The sequence below is a fragment of the Hyla sarda genome, chromosome 9 (assembly GCF_029499605.1).
Source record: "Hyla sarda isolate aHylSar1 chromosome 9, aHylSar1.hap1, whole genome shotgun sequence".
Classification (NCBI taxonomy): domain Eukaryota; kingdom Metazoa; phylum Chordata; class Amphibia; order Anura; family Hylidae; genus Hyla; species Hyla sarda.
The window spans coordinates 144,369,459-144,385,743 of record NC_079197.1 but is presented as its reverse complement, the minus strand read 5'-3'; the positions used below and the strand labels follow the sequence as shown (position 1 = coordinate 144,385,743).

The following is a 16,285-nucleotide window of genomic DNA, read 5'->3' as shown; positions in this document are numbered from 1 at the left end:
CCGGCTGGGGGAGGGGAAAACCGTGCGCTCCAGTACCCCAGCCGGACCGACGCCCCTAATCCATTGACTTTAATGAGCCGACCGGAGTCACCATTTTACTTCGGTCGGCTATTTTTGACCTGTATCTGGTTTTCTGACCGGACCTCAAAACGGAGTATACTACGTTTTGAGGTACGGTCAGAAAACCGTAAACGGGTCAAAAATGAGCCGACGGAGTAAAACGGTGACTCCGGTCGGCTCAATAAAGTCAATGGATTAGGGAGTCGGTCCGGCTGGTTTACGGGAGCGCACGGTTTTCTCCTCCCCCAGCCGGATCTGGCACCTGTAGAGTAAAAACGTGGTGTGCATGCACCTTTAAAGGGGTATTCCAGGGAAAAAAAAAATGTGATATCTCAACTGGCTCCAGAAAGTTAAACAGATTTGTAAATTACTTCTATTAAAAAATCTTAATCCTTCCAATAATTATCAGCTGTTGAGTTGTTCTTTTCTGTCTGGCAACAGTGCTTTCTGTTGACACCTCTGTCTGTCTGTCTCGGGAACTGTCCAGAGTAGAAGAGGTTTGCTATGGGGATTTGCTTCTACTCTGGACAGTTCCAGAGACAGATGTCAATAGAGAGCACTTAGACAGAAAAGAACAACTCAACTTCAGCAGCTCATAAGTACTGAAAGGATTAAGATTTTTTTTATAGAAGTAATTTACAAATCCGTTTAACTTTCTGGAGCCAGTTGATATATATATATATATATATATATATATATATATATAAAAAGTATTTTCCTGGATAACCCATTTAAGGCAGATCAAGCAGTCTATGACTGTGAGGCGAGGAGTGAAACTCGCTACTGCAAGACCCCGACCAATCTTAAAGGGGTACTCCTCCACTAGACATCTCATGGGGAGGTCCCTGCTGCACCCAGCGTTTATTTAGAGTGTGGGGTGCAGCTCCGGAGGTTCGTGACGTCACGGCCATGCCCAGCTCGTACGTCACGGCCAAGCTCCCCTCAATGCAAGTCTATGGGAGTGGGCGTGACAGTCGTCACGCCCCCTCCCATAGACTTGCGTTGAGGGGGCATGGCCGTGACATCACAAGCCTCCGCCCCACATCACCAGTCATCCAGCACAGAGCAAAGTTTGCTCTGTGCAATGGGTTACTGGGACGCCGCAGCCGAGATCGCGGGGGGTTCCCAGCGGCAGGACCAACGCGATCAGACATCTTATCCCCTATCCTTGGGATAGGGGATAAGATGTCTAAGGGCGGACTACCCCTTTAACTTTTGATGTCCATGTGATATGTCAAAAGCTAATTAAAATGACAGTAACGCTTAGGCAGTAGTTGCAGTAAGTACACTCCTGTACCTTGCAGAAGTGTAATGTATTTTAATCTGAATAAACACAATCATCCTTCCGATTTTACAGTCTGGTACACCGCTGGATCTCCAAGTAGCACGGTGATCCTGTGCTGTGACCTACCGCTAGCACTGCCTGTTGCTGAACAGCTGCCTAAACTTATTTGGATGTAAATATGTTACAGTAATCAACCCTTTGTATTGCATTTTATGGGTAAATATGATATATTGCAGAAAGGAGGTCTCAACCGCACTAACAGGTATATACAGGTAGATTGTGTCGGTGATGCCGATTTTAATGCTTCTTACCAGGTAAAAATTGGCTGCAGAAAATGTTTCATCTTGTTGCTAATATGGTTTTTGTATATGGGTTTTGGTGCAGGTAAAGAAGCTGTCAGATTCCCTTCAAATAGCTTAGGCCACCCTAATCACACACCTTTTTACAGTTTCTTAATATGTCCGTCTGTTCCTGATATATGGGGGTTTATAGTTTCTCGTATAATTCAGGGAATCAGTCAGAAGGGCGGGAACTTAATTTTAGTAATAGGAGTGAATATCAGGTGATGGGCTGGATTATACGCTAAATTACCCAGGACTACCCCTTTAATTTGTTAGAAAAAAAATTCTGTGGCCCAGATTAGAAATGCGCCAAAAATAGTTTAACATGGCTTCTGTTACATTTACTAAGACAAATAATAGCTCATCTAAACTCAGACTAGACAGTCTAAACTAAATAAATCTGGCAAAAAAAAGCTTATATCATGCACACTCACCATCACTAGTCATACAGCACAGCTGCATCCATGTGTTTTATTATTCTAATTTGGTCATGTGATCACAAGTCTGATTTTCCAAATCTTCCAGTGCCTAATGGTTACAACAGGATGTCAGACTGTGACTTCCTGTGGACTACAGGATGACATCATCACCTAGTAGATCCCTCCTACTAGTCCCAGGGATCAGGATATATAGTAGTTACACATTTCTTCTCCAGCTCTATCTGTATACTGCTGCTATCTCTATGTGATCAGGCTATATAGTAGTTATACACCCTCCCTCCTGCTCTATCTGTATACTGCTGCTGCTATCTCTTTGTGATCAGGATATATAGTAGTTATACACCTCCTCCTTCAGCTCTATCTGTATACTGCTGCTGCTATCTCTATGGGAGCAGGATATATACAGTTGCAAGAAAAAGTATGTGAACCCTTTGGAATTATATGGATTTCAGCACAAATTGGTCATAAAATGTGATCTGATCTTCATCTAAGTCACAACAATAGACACTCACAGTCTGCTTAAACTAATAGCACACAAAGAATTCAATTTTACCATGTTTTTATTGAACACTTTATTAAACATTCACAGTTCAGGAGGAAAAAGTATGTGAACCCCCTAGACTCATGATATCTCCAAGAGCTTATTGGAGTGAGGTGTCATCCAACGTGAGTCCAATCAATGAGATGAGATTGGAGGTGTTGGTTACAGCTGCCCTGCCCTATAAAAAAAACACCCACCAGTTCTGGGTTTGCTTTTCACAAGAAGCATTGCCTGATGTGAATGATGCCTCGCACAAAAGAGCTCTCAGAAGACCTACGATTAAGAATTGTTGACTTGCATAAAGCTGGAAAGGATTATAAAAGAATCTCCAAAAGCCTTGCTGTTCATCAGTCCATAGTAAGACAAATTGTCTATAAATGGAGAAAGTTCAGCACTGCTGCTACCCTCCCTAGGAGTGGCCGTCCTGTAAAGATGACTGCAAGAGCACAGCACAGACTGCTCAATGAGGTGAAGAAGAATCCTAGAGTGTCTGATAAAGACTTACAAAAGTCTCTGACATATGCTAACATCCCTGTTAGCGAATCTACGATATGTAAAACAGTAAACAAGAATGGATTTCATGCAAGGATACCACAGAGGAAGCCACTGCTGTCCCAAAAAAAACATTGATGCACGTTTACAGTTTGCACAAGAGAACCTGGATGTTCCACAGCAGTACTGGCAAAATATTCTGTGGACAGATGAAACCAAAGTTGAGTTGTTTGGAAGAAACACACAACACTATGTGTGGAGAAAAAGAGGCACAGCACACCAACACCAAAACCTCATCCTAACTGTGAAGTATGGTGGTGGCGAGATCATGGTTTGGGGCTGCTTTGCTGCATCAGGGCCTGGACAGATTCCTATCATCAAAGGAAAAATGAATTTCCAAGTTTATCAAGACATTTTACAGGAGTACTTAAGGCCATCTGTCCACCGGCTGAAGCTCAACAGAAGATGGGTGTTGCAACAGGACAACGACCCAAAGCGTAGAAGTAAATCAACAACAGAATGGCTTAAACAGAAGAAAATACGCCTTCTGGATTGGCCCAGTCAGAGTCCTGACCTCAACCCGATTGAGATGCTGTGGCATGACCTCAAGAAAGCGATTCACACCAGACATCCCAAGAATACTGCTGAACTGAAACTGTTCTGTAAAGAGGAATGGTCAAGAATTACTCCTGACCGTTGTGCACGTCTGATCTGCAACTACAGGAAACGTTTGGTGGAAGTTATTGCTGCCAAAGGAGGTTCAACAAGTTATTAAATCCAAGGGTTGACATACTTTTTCCACCTGCACTGTGAATGTTTACATGGTGTGTTTAATAAAAACATGGTAAGATTTAATTCTTTCCTTTCCAGCACCAGCCGCCTGAGGAGATGACCAGAGGCAATAATCAAAGCCCCCAACCGGAGCCAGATAATTTATGAAAAATCCTTGTGCATTTGTAAACAAAAATGGAGCCTATCCTATGCATGCCACATCAGCAAAAACAGGTAAGAACAAGGCATACACAAGAAGCTACACATTATTCTCTAATAATAGCCTATACTGCACTGTATAAGATATGAAATCAGAGGCCAAAAAATATTACATCTGTGGTGCCATTTTCTTTGATGGTAAAAAAAAAAAATAGTATTAAAGAAGTATGTATATCGAGAAATACGACTTCATAGACTTTTACATCCCTAGTTTATTTTTATTAGTGCTTTACCATTAAAGGGGTATTCTTAAAAAAAAAAATGTTTTTCCTGGATCAACTGGCTCCAGAAAGTTAAACAGGTTTGTAAATTATTTCTATAAAAAAATCTTAATCCTTCCAATAATTATCAGCTGCTGAAGTTGAGTTGTTCTTATCTGTCTGTAAACAGTGCTCTCTGCTGACATCTCTGCTCGTCTCAGGAACTGCACTGAGCAGAATAGGTTTCCTATGGGAGCACTTAGACAGAAAAGAACTCTACTTCAGCAGCTCATAAGTACTGAAAGGATTAAGATTTGTTTAATAGAAGTAATTTACAAATCTGTTTAACTATCTGGAGCCAGTTGATATATGAAAAAAAAGGTTTTTCCTGGATAACCCCTTTAAGGTCAGGCAAGTTGCAAATTGTTTTGGGCCGCTCAAAAATTTGCGATTTTTTTTTTAAATCAATAAGCTCCCCTCGCATGGTCTTTACAGGGCCTCACTATTAGGGTGCGTTCACACGCTAGTAACTAGCAGCGGGTTACGCTACCATTCATTTGAATGGGTCCGCAGACAGTCCGCAAATCTGACACTATTGCGGACTGTCTGTGGACCCATTTAAATCAATGAGTAGCGTAACTCACAGCGGGATTCCCGCAGCGGAAAACCCACTGCTAGTAATAGCGTGTGAACCCACCCTAAAAAGGGATTATCAAGGAATGGAAAAAAGAGCAAATTTCTTCCAAGAACAGCACCACGCCTGTGTTCAGGTTGTGTGCGGTATTACAACTCGGCTCCATTCACTTCAAAAGGAACTGAGCTGCAATACCACACACAACCTGAGATCAGGTGTGATGCTGTTTTCTTTTCTTTTTTTCTTTTCTGCAATGCATTTCCGAGTGGATTTAGTAGAAAGAATAGGCTTGTCAACTCTTTCTGCGTTGGCCAGAATCGGAATTTCCGCGGCAGATGTTTCCGCACAGAAATTCCCCTGTGTGAACAAGGCCTCTGGTTTATGACCAAAGCAGAGAAAACTGCCTGTAAATAGACCAATGTCTCCCAATCAGGGTGCCTCAGCTGTTGCAAAACTACAATTCCCAGCATGCCCCGACAGCCAACGTCTGTCAGGGCATGCTGGGAGTTGTAGTTTTCCCACAGCTTGAGGCATGCTGGTTGGGCAACAGTGGAATAGACCATACACCGTGCCATACAATGGCTGTCGGGGCATGCTGGGAGTTGTAGTTTTCCAACAGCTTGAAGCATGCTGGTTGGGCAACAGTGGAATAGACCATACACCGTGCCATACAACGGCTGTCGGGGCATGCTGGGAGTTGTAGTTTTCCAACAGCTTGAGGCATGCTGGTTGGGCAACAGTGGAATAGACCATACACCGTGTGGCGCCAGTGCAGGTTATTAACCCTTACCTAGATCTAACACCTCACAGAGCTACAAAATGCATCATTAAAGGGGTTATCCAGGAAAAAACTTTTTTTTAAATATATAAACTGGCTCCAGAAAGTTAAACAGATTTTTAAATTACTTCTATTAAAAAATCTTAATCCTTTCAGTACTTATGAGCTTCTGAAGTTAAAGTTGTTCTTTTCTGTCTAATTCCTCTCTGATGACACGTGTCTCGGGAACCGCCCAGTTTAGAAGCAAGTCCCCATAGCAAACCTCTTCTAAACTGGGCGTTTCCCGAGACAGGTGTCATCAGAGAGCACTTAGACAGAAAAGAACAACTCAATTTCAGAAGCTCATAAGTACTGAAAGGATTAATATTTTTTAATAGAAGTAATTTACAAATCTGTTTAACTTTCTGGAGCCGGTTGATATATATATAAAAAAAGTTTTTTTTCCTGGATAACCCCTTTAACCCTTTCACAGACCAGGCAGTGTCTAAATCCATTGGAGAATGAATGATTAACCCTTTCCTAGAACTGGTGCTGAGCCACAAGCTCCTGGGGTCTCTGATTCTTTCGCAGAGCAGTCACGCGCAGATCCCTGCCGCAACAAAGCAACAAAGTCTTATTGTTAACTTTCCCACAGAGTCCATTTTTAGAAGGAGGAAAAAAAAAAACAAAGAACAAAACAAAAAAAACAAAAGGCCATAGACTCTAATACGGTTGAACGCTCTGTACAGATAGAGCCCCATAGATTTTGCTCTTAAGTCTCCCCCGCATTCATCAGAGGGGGGGGGGGGGGACGTGGAAATAGAGTGTGGGCGCTGTAAAGGTTTCTATGGAAACCCTAATTAGCTGGTCTTTAGATGGCAGGGGGCGCCCGCCTCGTCTTTATCAAGAGGGAAGATTATGTAGGGCATTTTGCTAAGTTGGGTTACGTAAAAATTCTAAGTAAAGGAACACGTAGATGGCGCAGTACACGCCGGACCCCGACTATGCTGGTTCACTACAGCTGAAAATACGCACTCACTTTGCTGCAGCCACTCCCAGTGCTTCTGCCATTTGTCCAACATCTCTCTCTTCTTGGCCATCAGTCTGTCCAGACTCTGCTTGATCTGAAGGAAAACGAGAATATATAGAGCTTTATCATCTAATGTAGGGTTATAGAAAATGGTTATCTATTTACATTGGCCTATGCATCCACCGACCACGTGAAAACTGGGTCCATTTGTTGGCAAGGCAATGACCATGTCTGCATGTATCTTCTCTGCCAATATATTAATCTATATAGTAAATATATAAGTCGATTTGAGAGGCGTCTGTCATGTGTGAGGATATATCCGGAAATAGTAAATTCCTTGAATAGTCTGTGTGTATGATGAAAGATATGGCATAGCAAATAAACCATAATAACTCATGGTATAGAAATGGCAGGATTTAATCCAACGATAGAAAATGAGAGAGAAGTATATAGCATAAACAAATAAACTGGTTTCTATTAATACACTGCTCAAAAAAAATAATAAAGGGAACACTGAAACATCACAATGTAACTTCAAGTCAATGACACTTCTGTGAAATCACACTGTCCACTCAGGAAGTAACACAGATTTTTTGGTTACTTTTGAATGCTGGCAGTGCCTTCACTTTAGTGGTAGCATGAGACGGAGTCTACAATCCACACAAGTGGCTCAGGTAGTGCAGTTCATCCAGGATGGCACATCAATGAGAGCTGTGGTAAGAAGGTTTGCTGTGTCTGTCAGCGTAGTGTCCAGAGCATGGAGGCGCTACCAGGAGACAGGCCAGTACATCAGGAGACGTTGAGGAGGCCGTTGGAGAGCAACAACCCAGCAGCAGGACCGCTACCTCCGCCTTTGTGCAAGGAGGAGCAGGGGGAGCACTGCCAGAGCCCTGCAAAATGACCTCTGCTGCACAAATCCACAAATATGCATGTGTTCACCCAAACGGTCAGAAACAGACTCCATGAGGGTGGTATGAGGGCCCGACATCCACAGGTGAGGGTTGTGCTTACAGCACAACACCGTGCAGGACGTTTGGCATTTGCCAGAGAACACCAAGATTGGCAAATTCGCCACTGGCGCTCTGTGCTCTTCACAGATGAAAGCAGGTTCACACTGAGCACATGTGACAGATGTGACAGAATCTGGAGACGACGTGGAGAACACTCTGCTGCCTGCAACATCCTCCAGCATGACTGGTTTGGCAGTGGGTCAGTAATGGTGTGGGGTGGCATTTCTTTGGGGGGCCACACAGCCCTCCATGTGCTTGCCAGAGGTAGCCTGACTGCCATTAGGTACCAAGATGAGATCCTCAGACCCCTTGTGAGACCATATGCTGGTGCGGTTGGCCCTGGGTTTCTCCTAATGCAAGACAATGCTAGACCTCATGTGGCTGGAGTGTGTCAGCAGTTCCTGCAAGAGGAAGGTATTGATGCTATTGACTGGCCCGCCCGTTACCCAGACCGGAATCCGATTGAGCACATCTGGGACATCATGTCTCGCTTCATCCACCAACACCACGTTACACCACAGACTGTCCAGGAGTTGGCGGATGCTTTAGTCCAGGTCTGGGAGGACATCCCTCAGGAGACCATCCGCCACCTCATCAGGAGCATGCCCAGGCATTGTAGGGAGGTCATACGGGCACGTGGAGGCCACACACACTACTGAGCCTCATTGTGACTTGTTTTAAGGACATTACATAAAGTTGGATCAGCCTGTAGTGTGGTTTTCCACTGTGATTTTGAGTGTGACTCCATATCCAGACCTCCATGGGTTGATAAATTTGATTTCCATTGATAATTTTTGTGTGATTTTGTTGTCAGCGCATTCAACTATGTAAAGACGAAAGTATTTCATACAATTAGTTCATTCATTCAGATCTAGGATGTGTTATTATTTTAGGGTTCCCTTTATTTTGCGGAGCAGTGTGTATCTAGAATTTTTTTTTTTTTTACAACAAAGGGGAATGTATCTTCTAATGTAACTGACACTCAAGAAAAACAGGATGTGTATAAGGGAGAACTACCAATTCTGTTCTGAAGATAAAGGGGTACTGCAAAGAAAAGTAACTTATCCCCTAAGTCTCAGATCGCGGGGGATCAGACTGCTGGGACCCCCTTTTAACATGCTTGTGCATATTAGACAGTCTGTGCCCATACATATTAGACAGTCTGTGCCCATACATATTAGATAGTCTCTGCCCATACATATTAGACAGTCTGTGCCCATACATATTAGACAGTCTATGCCCATACATATTAGAGTCTGTGCCCATACATATTAGACAGTCTGTGCCCATACATATTAGACAGTCTGTGCCCATACATATTAGACAGTCTGTGCCCATACATATTAGTCTCTGCCCATACATATTAGACAGTCTATGCCCATACATATTAGAGTCTGTGCCCATACATATTAGACAGTCTGTGCCCATACATATTAGACAGTCTGTGCCCATACATATTAGACAGTCTGTGCCCATACATATTAGTCTCTGCCCATACATATTAGACAGTCTATGCCCATACATATTAGACAGTCTGTGCCCATACATATTAGACAGTCTGTGCCCATACATATTAGACAGTCTGTGCCCATACATATTAGACAGTCTGTGCCCATACATATTAGACAGCCTGTGCCCATACATATTAGACAGCCTGTGCCCACACATATTAGACAGTCTAAGCCCATACATATTAGACAGTCTATGCCCATACATATTAGACAGTCTGTGCCCATACATATTAGACAGTCTGCGCCCATACATATTAGACAGTCTGCGCCCATACATATTAGACAGCCTGCGCCCATACATATTAGACAGCCTGTGCCCACACATATTAGACAGTCTAAGCCCATACATATTAGACAGCCTGTGCCCACACATATTAGACAGTCTGCGCCCATACATATTAGACAGTCTGTGCCCATACATATTAGACAGCCTGCGCCCATACATATTAGATAGTCTGTGCCCATACATATTTTACAATCAGTGAAACCTTTTGCTGGGGCCAGCCGACCATCTGATGTGTATGGAATGTCCCGACTCTTCCCAAAAGCGAATGTCAGGGAAAAGAAGAATTGGATAATTGGATTTTAATGTTTTCAAAACTTTTAAAAATAAGCTAAAAGACACACAGGCTCATTATAGCTTTGTAAAATCATAGTTACAGGTCGCCCATCTACTTCTATGATGCTCTACTGTAAACTTCATAATCCAGTCCCATTTCTCCTGTGGGGCTCCTGTAGTTACATTGTTTGTGTGGTTGAAAAAACAAGAGTTCATCAAGTTTAACCTAAAACCCTTTTGTGTTGATCCAGAGGAAGGCAAAAAAAAAAAAAAACACAAGGCTTATACCGATTTTCCCATGACCAAGAAAAAATTCCCGACTATAATACGGCATCAGAATAAATCCTTAGATCAACGTTCTGTCGACATAAATGTAGTATCCATAACCTGTAATATTATATCTTTCCAGAATAATCCTCCATCACCTATTATTTTTCTCTACATCTGCAGCATCAGCACAATAGATAAGTGAGCTGTGTATGCAGAGAGAAGAGATGGCCACTCATATGCAGCAGTCTGGAATTCATCCCCAGCAGTGTAAAGCTCCTGAGGAATACTGAAGACTGTCGTCTTGTAACCAGCCCCAGAATAGGCGAGCCCTGCGGTTCTCCTCCACTGTGTGTTTATTACATGATTCTGCTGGGACTTGTAGTTCTCCAGTGTCCCACTGGGTAATTATTCATGAGCTACAGCGCCTTACAGCTTCACACTGCATATTTATTACAAGGTTATGCTGAGACTTGTAGTACCTAATTGATGCCATTTGCAATAATTATATATATATATATATATATATATATATATATATTTTTTTTTTTTTTAATAATTTATATCTATAATTGTTTAACTCTATAATACTGTTTTGTTTAATTTTACAAAATGCAGTAGATGGACAGACAATGATGGGATATCACCATTCTATTCGTTCACACTTTGCTGATGCCAAATTAAAAGTGTCAGCACAGTGTAGGGAATGTCTATGACCTTGAATATGTATGTTACATGTGGGGAGCTTGCTTGCTGCCGCCTCCAGCCTGGAGCTGTGATGCTGTAGCTTATAAAGGCTGCGGCTGCCCAGTATCCAATGAATCAGCTGGTCTTCTATAATTTTCCTAAAGACGCCACCTGGCCAAAAGTGACAAAACAGCCAGAAGGGACGTATTTTGAGAAATTTTTCATCTCGAGAAAAATTACAGAACACCAGAACTGCACTTGCGCTATGTTGTTCAGAGCCAGAGAGTTGAATGGAGCACCAGAATGCATGTCTAAATGTCACTACCTTCAAAAGGAGGAAGACAAGACCTTCATTGTAAGGATTGGTTGGGGTCCAAGTGGATGGACCTGAACCCATCAGACTCCCCTATGTGCACAAATGTCTTCAGTGGGCAAACCCCTCTAAAATGTCATATTACTATAACAAATCACCTACTTCTTCTGTTGCCGGCCTCTTGTTCAGGACTAAAGACTTTCCAAGTTCCACACAATCTGCAATACGCTTATTTCGGGCCTCCATTTCACTCTTTAATCCTTGATGGTAGCTTATTAGAACTTCCACGGAAGACACATCTCTAGAAAGATATGGAGACGGCAATTATCAATTGCTATATAAAAGACAAGCTAATAGAAGGGGTACTCTGGTGAAAAACAAATGTTTTCAAACCAACTAGTGCCAGAAAGATACAAATCTTAATCCTTCCAGTACTTATCAGCTGCTGTATGCTTTAGAGGAAGTTGTGTAGTTCTTTCCAGCATGACCACAGTGCTCTGTCCAGAGCAGGAGAGGTTTGCTACGTGGATCTGTTCCTGCTCTGAACAGTTCCTGACACAGACAGAGGTGTCAGCAGAGAGCACTGTGGTCAGACAGAAAGGAACTACTCAACTTCCTGTGGAGCATACAGCAGCTGATAAGTACTGGAAGGGTTAAGATTTTTATATCAAAGTAATTTACAAATTACTTCTGGCACCAGATAATTAAAAACATGTTTTTTCTCTGGAGAACCTCTTTAAAAGAAAATTCCATCCAAAAACTAAAACTTATTTTTGGTACACCTTTTCCCATCCCGCAATAGTCTCAGTCTTTGCCTCCCTCTAGGGCAGTGATGGCGAACCTTTTTGAGCCCGAGTGCCCAAACTGTAATGCACACCAACTCTTTCCCCCTCAAAGTGCCAGCACAGCAATTAAATCAGAATATTGAGGTTTAAGTTTAGAAAAAACAACTTAGGTAGGCAGTATGTTCCCCCACATTAGGTAGGCAGTATGTTCCCCCACATTAGGTAGGCAGTATGTTCCCCCACATTAGGTTGGCAGTATGTTCCCCCACATTAGGTTGGCAGTATGTTCCCCCACATTAGGTAGGCAGTATGTTCCCCCACATTAGGTAGGCAGTATGTTCCCCCACATTTGGTAGGCAGTATGTTCCCCCACATTAGGTAGGCAGTATGTTCCCCCACATTAGGTAACCAGTATGTTTCCCCACATTAGGTTGGCAGTATAGTTCCCCCACATTAGGTTGTAGTTCCCCCCACATTAGGTTGTAGTTCCCCCCACATTAGGTTGGCAGTATAGTTCCCCCACATTAGGTTGGCAGTATAATTCCCCCACATTAGGTAGGCAGTATAGTTCCCCCCACATTAGGTTGGCGGTATAGTTCCCCCACATTAGGTTGGCAGTATAGTTCCCCACATTAGGTTGGCAGTATAGTTCCCCCCACATTAGGTTGGCAGTATAGTTCCCCCCACATTAGGTTGGCAGTATAGTTCCCCCACATTAGGTTGGCAGTATGGTTCCCCCACATTAGGTTGGCAGTATAGTTCCCCCCACATTAGGTTGGCAGTATAATTCCCCCACATTAGGTTGGCAGTATAATTCCCCCACATTAGGTTGGCAGTATAGTTCCCCCACATTAGGTTCACAATATAATTCCCCCACATTAGGTAGGCAGTATGTTCCCCCAAATTAGGTTGGCAATATAGTTCCCCCACATTAGGTTGCAGTTCCCCCACATTAAGTTGCAGTTCCACCATATTAGGTTACAGATCCCCCACATTAGGTTGGCAGTATAGTTCCCCCACATTAGGTTGGCAGTATAATTCCCCCACATTAGGTAGGCAGTATGTTCCCCCACATTAGGTTGGCAATATAGTTCCCCCACATTATGTTGCAGTTCCCCCACATTAGGTTGCAGTTCCACCATATTAGGTTACAGATCCCCCACATTAGGTTGCAGATCCCCCACATTAGGTTGGCAGTATGTTCCCCCACATTAGGTTGCAGTTCCCCCACATTAGGTTGGCAGTATGTTCCCCCACATTAGGTGCAGTATAGTTCCCCCACAGACAGTCATATACAGTGTATGGCTGGAGGCTGTATGTCTGTGTACTGCCTCACAGTGCTCCGTCCACCGCTCCTCCGGTCAGGGGTCACGATCTACTGTAGCAGTAGGTCGCAGGACCGGAGGTGCGGTGGTTGCAGTACTGAAGATGACGTGCAGGTAACTTACCATGCCTGCACGTCCTCCTCCTCGATGCTCCACTCTTCCGTTCCTATGGGTGCACGCACGGGAAGTCAGTGACGTCCCTGAGTGCGCAACCTACCGGAGGCCACTGCGTTTTTAAAGTTAACGCGGTGCCGCAGAAAGGTAACCGGACATCCTTGTGTCCCGAAAAGATCTTTCAGGACACAGGGATGTCCCGGTTTGCCCTGTCTGGCGAACTATGGCCGGGTGCCCACAGAGGGGGCTCGGCGTGCCACCTGTGGCACGCATGCCATAGGTTCACCATCACTGTTCTAGCGGCTTTCTTTGGGAGATAATGACCGGCTAAATGTGTCATAGAATCAGGTGGTCATGCCCTCAAACCTTCTTCTTGGTACTTTATTTCCAGAACAGACTAGTTCAGAAGGATCCAGCGACCTGTGATGGGGTACTCCGCCCCTAGAGGGGTACTCCACCCCTAGACATCTTATCCCCGATCCAAAGGATAGGGGATAAGAGGTCTGATTGCAAGGGTCCCGCTGCTGGGAACCCCTGTGATCTCTCTTGCAGCCCCCCGAGTCTTCAGCTGTACGGAGCTAAGATGACTCGGGGAGCTGCAAGAGAGATCGCGGGGTTCCCAGCAGCGGGATCCCCACGATCAGACATCTTATCCCCTATCCTTTGGATAGGGGATAGGATGTCTAGGGGTGGAGTACCACATTGACCAATGAAGTAACAACAATGACCAATGAAGTCATATTTCAGTGAATATAAGATGCCTGCCTACAAAATCTGCTTTCATACCAATGTTTGTTTTTTGTGAAGTTGCCATACCATACCTGGGCTTCTCTCCAGTGCCAATTTGGCATATAATGCTATCCATCCAGGAGATGAGATCCCTCACAAGACCTAGGAACTTCATGCGATCACTGGTGGTGGTGATCTGCAGCCTGCAGTCTTCACATGAGGTCAGGAGTTCCTTCCAGGATCGCATCACTTCCTGTTCGCTGGTGACTATGGCGGCTGCATTCTCACCAGCATAGACTGTTCGCAGCTGTGCAGCATTTTCCTGCAGCTGCCGTACCTGCCCATTGGAGAGAAGACTGAAAATAAACTTGGAAACTGGACTTTTGTGTATATCAACAAGCAATATCAAAAAGCGATACCGATAACCTGTGGACTTTAAGGCCGATAGCCGATAACTTATACCGATATTCCGGTATAAGTTATCGGCTATTTCAGCCCCCCCCCCCCTGCAGATCAATGATTTAAAGCGGGTGCTTTAAATCAATGAACTGCATCGGCTTTTGCTGGGCCAGAGACCGACCGCCGCCACCTGCTACTCTCTCCCTGCCTGTCCTGTGGTCCTCCTGAGTCCAACCACCACCGCCGCTGCCCCCCCCTGCCTATCCTCTGGCCAGAGACCGCCACCTGCTTCTCTCCTCCTGCCTGTCCTGGGGACCTCCTGAGTCCAACCACCACCGCCGCTGCCCCCCCCTGCCTATCCTCTGGTCAGAGACCGCCACCTGCTTCTCTCCTCCTGCCTGTCCTGGGGTCCTCCTGACTCCAACCACCACTGCAGCCCCCCCCCCCCCCCGCCTATCCTCTGGCCAGAGACCGCCGCCGCCCGCTTCTCTCCCCCTTCCGGTCCTTAGTCCAACCACCGCCGCTGCCCCATTGCCTCCCCCATCCCTGGTTTTATAATTATCTGTTCCCGGGGCCCGCGCTACTTCTGGCTCCGGCGGCGTCCTGAGCTGTCATTTAGCGCACTGACGGTGACGTCGCGTTGAGGGTGTCACTCGTCATTGCGCAGCGCACAGCGTAACACAGGACACCGCAGGAGCCAGAAGTAGCGCGGACCCCGGGAACAGGTAATTATAAAACCGGGGATGGGGGAGGCAATGGGGCGGCGGCGGTCTCTGGCCGGGGCGGTGCGGTGGGGGGTGCGGGGCATTATCGGATTATCGGCAATTACCGATACCGATAACCTCCAATTGCCGATACCGATAACGTCCAAAATCGTGAATATCGGCCGATAATATCGGCCAAACCGATAATCGGTCGATCCCTACTATAAAGATCAGTGTTTCCCAACCAGGGTGCCTCCAGATGTTGCAAAACTACAACTCCCAGCATGCCTGGACAGCCTTTGGCTGTCCAGGCATGCTGAGAGTTGTAGTTTTGCAACATCAGGAGGCACCCTGGTTGGGAAACACTGATATAGATCATCCATGTTTGCATTTTATGTGTTCAATGTATCAAGCTCACCTGAGTGACAAGGACCTGAATGTCATGTTCAAATGAACTAAGTATACGCTGCAAGGAGCCAGCTGAGAGCCGAGCTTCCTGCGCCTTCACCTCCGGCACCCTCTGCTTCTTCTCCTCCACTTGGGACAAGACCTCTTTGCAATCATTGAAGAACTTATGTAACTCATGGGAAGCAGAAAGCATCTGGGCCCTAGTTTCCATTAATTCTAGTAAGTCCGCCCAGGCCTCATTTACTCCATCTTTCCATTCTGCTATTGTGGCTGCATCCGAATGTCCATAGTCTATGAGCTCATCCACCATCTGATTGACGGCAGAGATGCGTTCGTGCCCAATGCTGCCCGTCTCACTCACAAACTCGGTGAACTTTTCTTGAAGAAGCTGCAAAAAAATGGAGAATGAGACTTACATAATGGAATGTATTGCTTTATTGATTTAAAGGGGTACTCTGCTGGAAAACATTATTATTTTTTTTTTTTTTTATCAATTGGTGCCAGAAAGTGAAACAGATTTGTCAATTTCTTCTATTAAAAAATCTTAATCCTTCCATTATTTATCAGCTGCTATTTACTCCACAGGAAGTTATTTTCCATTCTGTCTGACCACACTGCTCTCTGCTGACACCTCTGTCCATTTTAGGAACAGTCCAGAGTAGGAGAAAATCCCCAAAGCAAAGCTATCCTGCTCTGGGCAGTTC

The 16,285-nt window shown here is 44.8% G+C and overlaps 1 protein-coding gene across 3 annotated transcripts in view; it reads right to left on the bottom strand.

Moving 5' to 3' along the window:
* The window catches only part of SPTBN4 (spectrin beta, non-erythrocytic 4), a 162,528-nt gene that overhangs the window by 10,656 nt on the left and 135,587 nt on the right, over window positions 1–16,285 (bottom strand). For all 3 annotated transcript variants that reach the window (XM_056540128.1, XM_056540129.1, XM_056540130.1), the window contains 4 exons: window positions 15,592–15,969; window positions 14,163–14,407; window positions 11,280–11,418; window positions 6,780–6,864 (listed from right to left, as the gene is read on the bottom strand). In XM_056540128.1, coding sequence (XP_056396103.1) covers window positions 6,780–6,864; window positions 11,280–11,418; window positions 14,163–14,407; window positions 15,592–15,969 — 847 coding nt within the window. The remainder of the gene's footprint in view (window positions 1–6,779; window positions 6,865–11,279; window positions 11,419–14,162; window positions 14,408–15,591; window positions 15,970–16,285) is intronic.